The following is a 14430-nucleotide window of genomic DNA, read 5'->3' on the forward strand; positions in this document are numbered from 1 at the left end:
TTTACTCTCATAATGATGATTCAAATTGTAATCCTGTTCTTCACAAACTAAATACACAGCTAAAAACTGTCATTAGTGTATCACTCACTGTAGGTCAGAGGTCACAGGTCCACTGCTGAGATCAGGAGGCTCACCCATGGACCAGTCACTCTTCATAGACACATAGCTGGGTACTGGAGATGATTCACTCTTCATAGACACACAGCTGGGTAGTGGAGATGATTCACTCTCCATTAACACACAGCTGGGTACTGGAGGTGATTCACTCTTCATTAACACACAGCCGGGTACTGGAGATGATTCACTATTCATAGACACACAGCTGGATAGTGGAGATGCTGCTCTCTTCACCCTGATGAAGATGAGGAAAGTGTTGAGTAATTACGTCCTTCACTACATCTCATTTATCCTGAATATTCCCTCTTCCTGTTTCCTCAGATTAAGTGCTGATGTAAAGCTCCTCACTTTGGGTCAGAGGTTCCTCCTCCACTGCTGGAGTTATGAGGCTCCATCATGGAGTTGTTCCTCTTCACACACACACAGCTGGACACTGGAGATGCTACTCTCTGCTCCCTGTCAACAGTTCATCATAAAGAGGAGGAGCAGGACACTGAAACACTGATTATAATGAACCTGGTGTCACTGCAGGATGAATCTGTCCCGTATAAACATATGCAACGTTGATGCAAGATTGATGTAACGGTGTGTGACATTTGTTGCCATTACATTACAGTAAATCTTTTAAATGATCAGTATTGTCCAGCACTACACAGTTAAAACCAGTGCAAATGAAATCTGAAAATTTATATAGTCTAGTTCAGAATTAACCAAATACATTTGCGGATCTGTAATCAAAACGAAAGAGCATTTTAACAACAGTCCCTTCAGCCGCGCATGCGCGTATGTGAAATGTAAGGTTGTCGAAACATTCAGTCTAAATGTAGCATATCGACGAGACGTTTTACCGACGATGTACTTAGAAATGACCGTCTAGATTACCGTGAAAACAGAATAACGTTGTATTTCAGACCCAGACATTTATGTAGTTGGACCAGACACTTCCGTGATGAAACAGGGCGACCCGTAGTCCATCTACACCTGTGCACTTTCGCTTTTATGTAACGAGAATAAAACTTTACACCAAACACGGTTTAAAAAGTAGCATACTCGGGAAAAGTAGTTAAGCCCAAGGTAAATGACTGTCCTTTAATCCGCACGCCAGTAAGTGATATTGAAGGATAATTAACTTACAACGAAACACTCCGTCTGCTCTTCTGTAGCGGCGGGGAGTGACGTACCCGCTTTGTGACGTACTCGCTTTGCTTTAGTTACTTTCGATATCGACTCGTCACAGGAAGTGATGTCATTTAGGTGATGAACCTCTACGGACTCTTCGTGTGTTTTTATAACTCTGTAGTACCAAGATTTACAGTAATACCAAGTGATAATGGATATAAAAAAAACACAAAAACAACTGATAAAATACCTATTGTGTAACGTAGCTTGCGCCACGGAGCGAGGAGACGGACACAATCGCTGAGAAGAGCGAGATTTATTCAGGGGAATACCGTATTCATCGTCGGATAGCCAGGCAGGGTCAATCACAGGAGGGCAGTCCGTAAAACAAGCAAAGACAGGCATCACAACACAGGGAGCACGGGAAACGGGGAAAACACGAATACGGTCAGGTACAGAGAACAGCGAAGAACAGACACGATCACAAATCAAATTCAAAATACCGGACAAAGGACATGGGAGACTCAGGGGCATATATACACAGGACTAAACTAGGGACAGGTGATGACAATGACACAGGGGCGTGGTAACAAACAAGGAAACACGAAGACAAACGAGCAGGGCGGGACAAACAGGCAGGGAACACGGACATGAGGGAACCCAGAGTGACAGCTACGAGAGGGGGCGTTGCCCTACGTGACATATTGCTAAAACCAATTTCTCTTTTTGGGTGGCGATTGTCATTGATTGTGGGGCTTTCAACAAATAATACAATCTTATTTAGTTTTTTACGACTGCTAACATGCGTTTGTCCAATCTGTAGTCACATTTTCAAAACTCTAAACACAGTGAACACAACATCAGTCTTCAGTGGCTGTACAATTAGTACAATCCATCTTGTTTTTGCACAAAATCAGTCATTTAACATGTTTCTATAATGCTTACATTTTCTATACACACAAGGTTATCCAATAACAAAATTCTTGATCATTTTTGTCTTATTTACAAATGCTTGCACACAGTATGTCAAAAATGAAAACCTGAGGTTCAAAACCTTAAATATTGTATAAAATACAAAGTTCTTCAAAAACAAAGACAGCTGGAAAGCTATTACTGTAATATATTTTTTGCACATATAGATCAGTGAAATAAATGTACAGTACAGTAATGTACCTGGTCAGAGAGGAGCAAATATAACAATTTGTCCTGCAATCTCAAGTGCTGGTTTGGTCCTTCACAAATGCCAGATTGGTTCCTATAACAGTGACCTCCTTCTTTGATTTTTGAATGAACTCTACCAACAACTGGTTCCAGAAGCAGAAAGGGAACAGGTGGGAGGAAACATGAGAACATCTGTGATGGGACGATGTAGCATTTTGTCATTCTCATGTCATCACAAACTGGTTTATAGACCACCCAAGAGTGATGTCCCTTTTCCTCCCGCCCTACTCGACTTTCCTCAACACCACTAAGGAAATTTTTTCAGTCTGGAGGTGGAAGGTGTATGATCATCGGCCCCATGACCAAATGTCCCTGCTGCATGCAATGGATCCCGGCTGCAGAGACATTTCAGCTGAAGACTGCCAGGGGTGAATAAGGCATACCAAGCTTTTCTTTCACAGGTGCATGGCAAGGGCCAACATCAGATGTGATGTGGATGAAAACATGTGGCCAACTGCTGAAGACCGTTTAGATTAGACCAGACTGTTCAGTTTTGTATTCTGTTTTTCCCCCTTGTGTGGCTTTTTTTGTATATGTGTATTTTTACACATATGGGACTATGGCTAATTATATTTACAATTACGATAATTATTTTTTGGGTTAGGCCACAATTTGCAGTAATGTCCCTAATACAGTAAAATATACCCTTTACTGCAAAACTGTTACTGACTCCTTTTTTGTCTAATCTACATTCCATATAGTACCTAACAGTAAATATCACTCATTGTGTAGACAGTATGTTGCCAAAAATGCACACATTTGAAAAAAAATTCCAAATGAAGCGGATTACAGTAAAAATTAACTGACTAAGAAACAGATGTTACTGTAAAATGTCTGTTGTTTGCTGGGAGAGGGTAAAATATTTAATGTAATACTGTTTCTGTATTGCCATCAAATGTTAGTTTTTTACAGTGGTTGTGCAGTGATTGACTCTGTTCATCTCGAAAAGAGAATATGTGCTAGTGTTTGTAATAATGATTGGATACTGAACCAGATTTGCTGTGTTTTAACAAAGTTGTTTGCATTGTGAAATGCAGAGTTGTTATTTAGTTAAGAAAATGCGCTTTTGAACACGATATTAACTATTTGGCTATTTGTGTGAGGTCATTGTGTTGCTGTGTTTAGAGTTTTGACAATGTATCACAAGTATTGGGAAATGCACGTTTAGTCGTCAAAAACTGTAAATGACAATTATAATATAGTGATAACAATATGCAAAGTGATAATTATTGGGGTTAGGTGGACCAAGAAAAGAGGGAGAGAGAAAGAATAAAATGGGAAAAGACAAAGAGGCAGGAAAAGAAAGAAGAAGAATATATATATATATATATATATATATATATATATATATATATATATATATAAATTTAAAAATAATAATAATAATAATAAAAATAATAAAATAAAACACGCAACCAGCTCAAATGACCACTGCAAAGAAGAACAGAAAGTAAACCAAATACATATAGTACAAATGAGTGCGATGTATGGGTGTGTGTGAGTGTGTGTTTATGTGCAACCTAAAAGTACAACATAGGATAGATGTATGGAATGTGGATAGCAAGGGTGGGTAGCTGCGACAACATTCCCCCAGAGGCCAGAGGCGGGCAGAGAAAGACCCGGGAATCCCACCCGCCCACGGCCCCCCAAGGAGCGGTGGAGTACCAGAGCCGCACTTCCCAGAAACCCTCACATGCCCGCCACCGCAGGCGGGAGAGAGAGACCCCGGACAGCGCCCCACCAGCCAAGGAGCGCAGGTCCAGGGGAACCAGAGGGAACAGAGCCCCCTGTAAGGTTTTTTTAATTGCCTTGTCTTTTGTTCGTTCATTAATATTCCAACTTTTTTATCATTCTAAAAGATTGTGTACAGGAAACAAATCGGACATAATTTCTTTTCATTGTAGCCTACAGCGATTTTGCAAATAATTTTAGGCTGTGGTAGGGTCTGGGTCTCCACGGGCGATGGGCGTCTGGGACCTCGAGGTAAGCTGGGAGATCGATACGCAGGCCCTTATGTCATTACTAAACGTGTTAACCCAGTGGCACACAAGAGCAGTCTGCCAGAAGACCGCCGCGTATCCTGGGCCTTCCATGTATCGGCCCTCAAACTCTTCCGCGAGGGGCTGCTGAGCGACAGCGAGACTGCTAGGCCGCCCTCGCCCCTGCATCTTCTGGACGGTCCAGCGTACCAACTGATGGACTCCAGACGCAGGGGTAAGGGGCTCCAGTATCTGGTGGACTGGGTAGGCTACGGGCCTGAGGAGCGTAGTTGGGTTCTGGTCTCCCAGGTGCTGGACCCCTCCCTTATCGCCTCCTTCCACCAGGCTCATCCCGACCGACCTGCGTCTTGGGGTCCTGGAAGACCAAGGATATATCGGCCTTGGGGGGGGGGGGCTCTGTCACGGTGGGCCACCAGAGGGTGCGTGTACACACTCACACACACACAATGCGAGCACAATGTTGCAGTTAAAACCTGACATCATATCAAAAACCTTAGTGTCACATTTGACTATGATATAAGCTTTAAACACCATGTTCATAATGTGTTTAGATTCAGTCATTCATTCAATCACCTTCAATCACCGTATTTTTTACTTTGACCTTTTTTCTTTATTTTACTTTTCATTACAAGGTGAAGGTAGGCACACTGTATTATCTTCCATTAGCAAATGTGAGGGGTTATGTACTGGGGTGTGTGTGTGTGTGAGAGAGAGTTTCTTCCCATAAAACCCTGTGAATGTTCCAACTTACCTGTTCAAACTGACACATGTAAATGTGAAATAAATGTGCCATGCTTGTCAGTTTTCTTTCACCGCAATCAAAATTTGTCCTCTGCTTTTTACCCATCTGTGCAGTTAGAACCAGGCCCGTTGACAGTCTTGCTGGGGCCCGGGACAAGAAAGTTTCATGTGCCCCCCCCCCCGCGCATCATTTGAATTTCCTCTGTAGCAGACAATCCTTCTGTTAGGTCATATAGTATATAATATAGCCACACATCAAAGCTGTTTCTGACAGCTGACTAGGCCTGTCGCGATAATTACATTATCGACTTATCGTACGATAATTTTTTTAACCGCGATCATTTTTGCTGATGTCGATAATTGACCATTGGGTTTCCGCTCAAATTTGTTTACATGAGAATAAACCGCAACTACGTTAGATTTCAATAACGTCAATAACAGTGCCTCCACGCACACAGGTGGAGATGTGTTAGCTCGTGAACGTATTTGAGGCTAATAGGACTCGAAATAATTCTCTTTTTATCACATTATTTAATGGTTGTTTATTATAGTGACCGTAGCGCGCGACTCCGCTCACCTCGCGCGAACCTCCGCGAACGGTGAAAGCGTTGTTGTTCGAAACGATATGTGGTAGTATAAAGGAAATCCCCTCAAAAACAGTGGAAGGAACATTTACCTGACGAATTTTAATGTTGCTTTGTGTTTCAGGTTTGAAAAGTGCTGGAATTTAGGCTAAAGTACTTGAAAATACTTGAAATTGTAACTACTTCGTTTCACAATAAATATCTGACTGACTGAACAGTTAACAAATACGAGCCTCTTGTAATTCCAGGATGAAACATGAGAGAATGTGAAGACGTTCTAAGATTGGGCGTTTTGAAAATAAACAACCCTTAAATGATGTGATAAAAAGCTAATTATTTCGAGTATATGTATAAATATTTAACTTAATTAAGTTTAACGTGCTGGGAAATATTGAAATGGACCTTTAAAGTGACGTACAAATGCTTTATGAATTAAACTCCGCATAGCCCGAATATGAACTCCGCAAACATGACTTTGTTCATTGCGCTGCGGCGCGCGAGCGCGAAGTTACAAAATTCGAGAGGTGCACGACCTCGGGAATCGACAGTGCGCGAGGCCACCGCGATTACGTAATTTTCGCCGCGCAGACCCTCGCTCGGCTCACGATGCGTCAAGTTTAAACCAGGCTTAAACCAGACTTAACTCGCTATATAGCCAAAGAGATGCTGCCGTTAAATACAGTCAGAAAACATTTATAAACATGCTGCAAAGATTTAACATGCAGTATGAACTGCCAAAGAAAACCTTTATCTTTCAAACTGCCATTCCAACCTTATATAATGAAGTCACGTGTTCTGAAGGAGATTAGACATCTCATTTTACTCTGCCACTACAGATATGTGGTCAAGCTCAAATATGAACCCATACATGAGCTTTACAATACATTACTGCCAACTGGTGTAATTGTATTATTATGCTACTATATTATTATTGTGGCACATTGTCTTAAAGCTCCTTTGGGGAGCCCAGAAGCAAGAAAAATTTTTATAATGGCACTTTAAAATGACAATATTATTGTTTATCGCAATAATTTCTGGGACAATATATCGTTCTGAAAATTTTGTTATCGTGACAGGCCTACAGCTGACTGGTTTATACTTGACGCGTCGCCAGTGGCGCGAGGGTTCGCGCGAAAATGACGTAATCGCAGTGGCCCTGCCCGTACGCGAGGGCCTCGCGCGCTGTCGGTTCGCAAGGTCGTGCCCCTCTCGAATTTTGTAACTTCGCGCGAGTCGCGCTTCAGCGGGGTTCATACACCTTTACAAGGTGGAATTCAAGCACGTGTACGTCACTTTAAAGGTCCATTTGAATATTTTCCAGCACGTTAAACTTAATTTAGTTAAATATTTATACATATACTCGAAATGATTCGAAATAATTCGCTTTTTATCACATTATTTAATGGTTGTTTATTTTCAAAACGCCCAATCTTAACGTCTTCACGAGAACTGTTCAGTCAGACAGCTATTTGTTGTGAAACAAAGTAGTTACAATTTCAAGTATTTTCAAGTACTTTAGCCTAAATTCCAGCACTTTTCAAACCTGGAACACAATGCAACTTTAAAATTCGTCAGGTAAATGTTTTTCCTTTCTTTTCTGCGCTCCAGATTTCTGTATTTACTTTAACTATCCACCACTGTATTTCCCGCTGTTGGGCCAGTACCAGCCGGCTACGGTCGGTGCTGGATCAAACCATTTTCCAGTGGGAGGCGGGGGTGTATGCACTTAATGGAAAATATGCAGATAGGTAAAAAACATATATTGAGCCATTGAGCTTATTATTAGTACATAATTTTATATTAATTAAAGATTTCAAGATTATTTAAAAATTATAGACTTTAAATAAAAAATAAATTGCTGGGCTCTTTGATGGGCCCCCCTGGCCCTAGGGCCCGGGACAACAGACCCGGTTGTCCCCCCCTGTCGACGGGGCTGGTTAGAACACACACATATACACTAGTGATTACTAGGGGGCTGTGGTGCACACGTACCCAGAGCGGTGGGCAGCCCTAGCCCAGCACCCGGGGTGCAGTTGGCGTTAGGGGCCTTGCTCAAGGGCACCTCAGTCATGGCCTCAGGCCTGGGAATTAAATCCACGACCCTCCAGTCACAAGACCAGTTCCCTACCACCAGACCATGATATATATATATATATATATATATATATATATATATATATATATATATATATATATATATATATATATATATATATATATATTACACATACCATGGAAATATAAAATTGAGATTAAAATATAGATAAAGAGTGGCTATAAATGCATCTGCATTAACATTAACTTTATAATATAGAGGCTGCTGCTGCTTTGGAATCATAAGATTAGACATCTGGGTAAGATTGTGAGACATCGCTGACAAACACGAATAAAATAGATAGCGTTACATTCTTTAAACTGTCCTGCAGCACAATTTATGGTTTGTATCCATGTTACCCTATTATAAGCATGAGCATTTCCTTCGTGAACATCTCCCATGAAAATCAAACTTTAAATCTGTCTGTCTCCAACATCTCACATTTTAAGCACTGAAAGTATTAGTTAACATGTGTCTAGTAAAGCTTAAATCATCGCTTACAGTTTATAAATAAGTCAAATAAAATCTTGCGACGCTGTGCTGGAGGAAGCAGGAGGCACGACAAGCGTCTTGCAGTGAACACAGAACATTTATTTCCTCTTAACGACGTGAAGCTCCGGGTGGAGTGCGAGCAGCACAAACTCCACACTCGCGCTGACACGGAACTTTAGACAAAGACGAGCACTAGACACTGCGTGAACGCACATTAAATAGGTGAATTACACAGACCCACGTGACCTCGAGACAAGGCACAGGTGTAACAAACGAACACGCTCACAAACAACCCACACCCACGGAAGTACAAACATGGACATAACGACACACAGACAACGTAGCGGCATGCCCACAGGGAAGGGTCCGGAGCTGTTCCGTGACAGAACCCCCCGCCAGGGGCTCGCTACACCCGGAGCGTCCCGCGCAGCTGGAAAGCCCCAAACCAACACTGACGGGCAGGTCTGGAGCTGCCGGGATCACGAGCCTCCGAGAGCCTTCACCCCCGACGGCGGGAACCGCCGCGAACAGCTCTAGCACACCCTGCCTGGGAAGACAGGGGAAAATACATTAAACAAAGGCACAAGCACAACCACGCACACAGGAACACTGAACATAAAGGGCACAAAAGGGAACAGGGGGTTCGGGAGAAACACGGGGGCTGACACACAAACAGGGACAGGCAGCCATGACAATGGTTGAACCGCCTGCCAAAGCGCTAGTGGTGGCGCTATCCCTCCAGGGAATGCAGGAGGAGCGGGCGCAGCGGACAGAACCGGCGGCGGAGTCCCTCCAGTCCTCGGCGCCGCGCCACCAGCACGTGTTGCACCCCTCGGTGCGCTATTGGTCCTTGCGCCCGGGGTTTTCTCCCGAGGAGCGGCGACCCTCTCCTTGGGCTTCGCCGGAACCGGGACTTGGTGCCGCATGCCGGCGGGCTTCCGCAGCGTCTCCCTAGGCGCACCGAAGCCCCACCTTGGCCCACTGACCACGTCGTGTCCCTTTGGCGGTACCGGGATCACCGACGCGTCAGCCCTCGACATCTCCATCGGCTCCTCCTCCTCCTCCGAGACACTCCGGTCCAGGGACATGGGCTCCTCCGAACTCAATGTTTTCCAAAATTTTAAAAAATTAAATTTAAACAAAATCTCTCACTCTCTCACTCTCTCACTCACTCGCACACTATTTGCCGCACTTTCTGGAGCTGGAGGTGCCGTGTTTGTCTTTATTTGTCTTTATTCTTCAGTATATACATGTCGAACTCTTCTCTCTCACTATTTAAAGAAATCACTGTTAAAAATAACTGAATGACTGAAAAAACTGTTTCAGCATAAGTCAGGAATGACTTTACAACTAGCATTAAGCATTACCATACCTTTGAGTATACACTGGTCCAAAGATGAACTTGTTTTCTGCCTCATCCAAAGAAATGTTGTGTAAAACTGACAAGGCAAGAGTAATGGCCTATCATAGAAAAAGAAGATAGATAGCATAAGAAACAAATACTTGCTGACTTTCACTAATACCATATTCTTAAAAATTCACCTCAGGCATGAGTACATCCAGGATAAATTTTATCCTATCCAGCGAAGACAAGACTAGTTAGTGCATCTAGTTAGTAGGTCATTCAGGTAGCTATAGAGCGAGTCAATCTGCTCTTCGTCTTCAATATAGGTCATGACTCGTTGTCCTCTAGGACTCCTGAAATTGTCTATCCACTTGGATGCCACTTGTCCACTTATGACATTCTACAATATAAAAAAAAAACACCAAAAAGGGATGAATATTTTTAAAAAGTACTGAAAGACCAATACCTTATCTAAACTTCACATGCTGAACAATATGTTGGGCTAAAACATACCATCAAATGTTCATCTGCACCATGGATGTTTGTGATGAAGTCCAGTAGCAATGCATTTTCAGAATTTCGTGCAGCCCTGCTTGCATCGGCAGCCTCACAGATTTGCTTCTCTCTGTGGAAAATGTTCACTTTCCTTGAGTGAAAAGAACAACTGACAATGCATCTTTCACACAGGTGTCAAACCTGTCCACAGAGGGCTGGTATGGCTGTAGGTTTTCTTTTCAGCAAAATAGGAGCTCAAGTGAACAGTGGTTTAAAGATTGATACTGACTTTTACCAGTGGAATAAGGTGTGTTCTTGTTTTGTAAGGAAACCTAGAGCCACACGAGCCCATTGAGGAGTTTTGATGCCCGTGATCTACTAAAATGAAATTAATGTTCATGATCAAAACCTGCATTAGTTATTCCTGTAAAACAGACTAAATGAATACTCTACTAAACAACATCCGATATTATGTTGACCTTTTAAAGTTTCCTGGTTTTACCTTGGAGCTGAGGATGCATCACTGTCTGTTTATTTGCAAATAAATTCTTTAAAAGTCAGACAAAATGATTTTCTCAATTTTGTCTCTCATAGTTGAGGTCTACCTATGATGTCAATTACAGGCCTCTCTCATCTTTTTAAGTGGGAGAACTTGTACAATTGGTGACTGACTAAATACTTATTTTCCCCACTGTATATCTTGGGCCGAGGTCAGCCCAAGGGTCCATCACGTGCACTAGCCCATGGGTCCATCACGTGCACCAGCCCATGGGTCCATCACGTGCACCAGCCCATGGGTCCATCACGTGCACCAGCCCAGGAGTCCATCACGTGCACCAGCACCAGAGAGGTCATAGTGAGCCAGGTGTCTCGGTGTGTGTGTGCAACACACGTCCATGTTGAAGTATGTATGTAACATACGAGGTGCATGTGTAACATACGAGGTGTGTTGGTAACATGGACACCTTGAGTGTTGTAACACCTCTTTGGTCAAGTTCTAACTAATCTCTCAAGATTCACGATGAGTTCCAAAACATTGATTAAATAAGAATAGTGTCTCCTAGTCCTCACGGTTGGCGTCTGCATCATTGCTCTTGTCTGTCTTGGATCATGAGGAGAAGATCATGGGTATTGGCCTCCTTTACAGAACACAACACTGGTCTCTCTGGACTCAACCTGCTTTTGCTTGTAGCCACTTACTTGATAAGAGACACACAGAAGTTTATATTAAAGGGTATTAAAGAGTATTAAAGAGTATTAAAGAGTATCCATAATCTGCACCCACTAACAGTACGTTTGGAAAATGGTCAGACAGTAAACAAACACCATTAAACAAAGATCCACAAAGGCTTGCAAACTTCTGAAAGCACATGGCACAACCCTGAACTAGCAATAGAGAATATATTAGAATATGCTAATTTATGGTAACTATAAGTTCTGTGTTCATCAGGCATGAGTACCTGGCTATAAGTCCAACATGGGTTGCATCATCTTGCTTCAGTGCAGAGTATGTCAGAGTACATATTGGCTTGCATGATAACTGTTACCATACGTAGAGCGTACAACATGTGACAGCAGCATCTATAACTATACTTTGATCTGTACAGGTTTGATTCAAACATTGTCTCAGTGGACAGGCTATAATCTTCTGTGTTTTAACTCCTGTTTAGTTTTATTATTCTGCAACCCTTTTTACGCCAAACACAGAACAGGCACACCTGCCTTCAGGGGGTGTTTTATTTTGTCACACTATAAACTTCAAATTCCAGAGGATTGAATCATCTAGTTTCCTCAAACGCAATTTAATTTTAGCACGCTATAATGGAATTAAACACACCTGGCTTCAGTAAATGCTATTTCTTTTTGTCATGCAACTTCGACTTCAACTTTCCCTTATAAAACTTCTGTTTACCACTTCTGGTGAGTTTAATAATCTGCTTATGTGGAGGTTTATTTATTTATTTGAGAAACTACTTGTGTGTGAATTTAAATATGCCACAACAACACCTCCACCAACAACACAACACCTCCCTCCATTAAAAAGCAACACAGACCCAATCACTTCAGCACCATGGACAGGGACCAGTTATAAACAATACATTGTATTCAATTATGCCTCTACACTGCTCTCCATTATAAAGCAATACAGAAGCACCACAGACAGGTAGAAGGTATAAACAAACACTCTTGTAGTCAGGAAACAATGAACTCAGACCCACATCACCGAGCACTACTGATGCTTGAGTGACAAACATGTTTCTAGCAACTAAAATAAATCGAAATGTCTAAGTCATCAGATCGATTACAAGCAAATGTAGTCACCAATTAGCTGGTCGTTGAAATATGTATTGTTTGAGAATCAAGATGTCTTTGTACTAGGCAAGCCAGCAATGTGTCTTTGTGCTCTGTAACAGTCGGAACCCAGTATTTACAGGTCAGGTTACTAACCTCTTGGCTTAGATATCTCCATAAGTATCTGACATCTTACCATGGCTGGCCGTCCTTCATCTAAACCTGAACCCCAGTACTGATCCTGCCGTTTGAAGAAACCCGAATGGTGGATGTGGGACTGGCCACTCAGTTTTCACAGTTTGATCATGTTACTTTCATCACTAGGACATTTATATTTCCTTTGTACATCAGAACCATGTATCCGTTTGATCTGTCCAATATACGATTAGCGGCAATGACCAGTAGTTTTTTGTATTTTTGGAGGCATTTTCACCTTTGAGGAACTGCCTATTGACTTCAACACATTCAGATGAGGCTGCAATCATACGCCAATGCTCTTCAAGTTTATAATTTCACCTGTCCTGTATATGTCCTCATACAGAGCTAATTTTCCCTGTTTCATTTCTCCACATGGCTGCCCGCCTGCTTGAGGAATAATGAGATGAGGAGAGACAAGCGATCCATCCTGGGCCGGCCACCTCCTGCCTAACCGGATGCCTACACCATGATGGACATTATTACATCTTTTACATTCTGTCTACATTCTGTCTATATTGTTGTTGTTGTCATGGTGACCGGTGTCGGCCAGAGGAGGATGGGCTCCCCCACTGAGTCTTGGTTCCTCTCAAGGTTTCTTCCTCATGCAAAAAAACTAGGGAGTTTTTCCTTGCCACTGTCGCCATTGGCTTGCTCACTGGGGGCTAGGACTCGGCACTTGTAAAGCTGCTTTGTGACAACAACTGTTGTAAAAAGCGCTATATAAATAAAATTTGATTGATTGATTGATTCAAGTACTAAAGTTATCTGTGAGTACAGCTATAGTGAATCACAGCTTCTGGACACATTTGGAAAGTGTCATTTATCCAGCTGTTTAGTAACGTTTAAAGTAAAAAGCTTTTTGTTTGCGTAGTAAAGAACAATTGAGGAATAATCAGCTGTGGCTGCTAATACTCCTCTCAGTTGAATTTTCCATGTTCAATTAGTGCACTAGTTTGATGCACTATGTAAACATTCATAAAAGTTTGCCCAGTATTACGTTGCGTATTATTCAACATGTGGTGGAAAACTGCAAACGTGTAGAGCTGGATTGAGGAAAAACTGGGAATACTGGCAATAAAGAGAAATACATATTAGACCTGACATTAGTTTAATCACCAATATAGTGAAAAGTATTTTTTTTCAGGCAAATATAGACAGTGGAGAAAATATTTAGTATTTCATGACTGAATATGGAGGGACAAGTTGGCACATAAAGAAAAACCCACACCAGAAACAGTTCCAGAGTGATGAGTCCCCCCCCCCCCCCCCCCCCCACACACACACACACACACACACACACACACACACACACACACACACACACACACACAGAACTGCTTAGCATCAGACATCAGACTCACAGTGTTCTGCTGCAAACTGTAACTATAAAAATATTGAGTATGAAATATACAATCACTGATGTTTGTGTGCGTGTGTGTGTGTGTGTGTGTGTGTGTATGTAAACTTGGAGAAAGGGGGACAACTTCAACTCTTTCTACGGCTCTGGTCGTTCCTACGCTCTCTCACACGGGCGCTGCTCGCAACTCTCTCTTTCTACGGCTCTGGGAACTCTGCTCGCAACTCCATTGGGCGTCCGTTTCCACGCGCTGTCGAGCAGCACTGCCTCATGGGAACTGTAGTTCCGAGTAGCACCGTTAAGGTTTCCCTCCTGCAGCGACTGCCTTGCCGGGGAGCGTCAGGGCTGGTCGGAGCAAACGCTCCTCCCCCACC

The 14430-nt window shown here is 42.5% G+C and overlaps 1 protein-coding gene and 1 long non-coding RNA gene across 4 annotated transcripts in view; both read right to left on the bottom strand.

The window, feature by feature from the left end:
* Positions 1-1409, bottom strand: part of LOC143502715 (NACHT, LRR and PYD domains-containing protein 3-like) — a 54303-nt gene extending 52894 nt beyond the window's left edge. For 2 of the 3 annotated variants that reach the window (XM_076995381.1, XM_076995382.1), the window contains exons 1-3: positions 1252-1408; positions 466-573; positions 89-352 (exon numbers count right to left, since the gene is read on the bottom strand). In XM_076995381.1, the coding sequence (XP_076851496.1) occupies positions 89-352; positions 466-515 (314 nt within the window). In that variant the 5' untranslated portion in view covers positions 516-573; positions 1252-1408. Of the gene's footprint in view, positions 1-88; positions 353-465; positions 574-1251 lie in introns of all 3 variants that reach the window. The other variant, XM_076995385.1, reaches the window with a different exon arrangement.
* Positions 1410-9325: 7916 nt separating this feature from the next.
* LOC143502719 (uncharacterized) lies at positions 9326-10591 on the bottom strand. Its single transcript, XR_013127125.1, has 4 exons — positions 10228-10591; positions 9912-10114; positions 9742-9830; positions 9326-9640 (listed from the first exon to the last, which is right to left on the bottom strand). It is a non-coding gene; the product is annotated as an uncharacterized LOC143502719 (long non-coding RNA).
* Between the last annotated feature and the right edge of the window lie 3839 nt (positions 10592-14430).

Source organism: Brachyhypopomus gauderio, unplaced genomic scaffold (genome assembly GCF_052324685.1).
Source record: "Brachyhypopomus gauderio isolate BG-103 unplaced genomic scaffold, BGAUD_0.2 sc203, whole genome shotgun sequence".
Classification (NCBI taxonomy): Eukaryota; Metazoa; Chordata; class Actinopteri; order Gymnotiformes; family Hypopomidae; genus Brachyhypopomus; species Brachyhypopomus gauderio.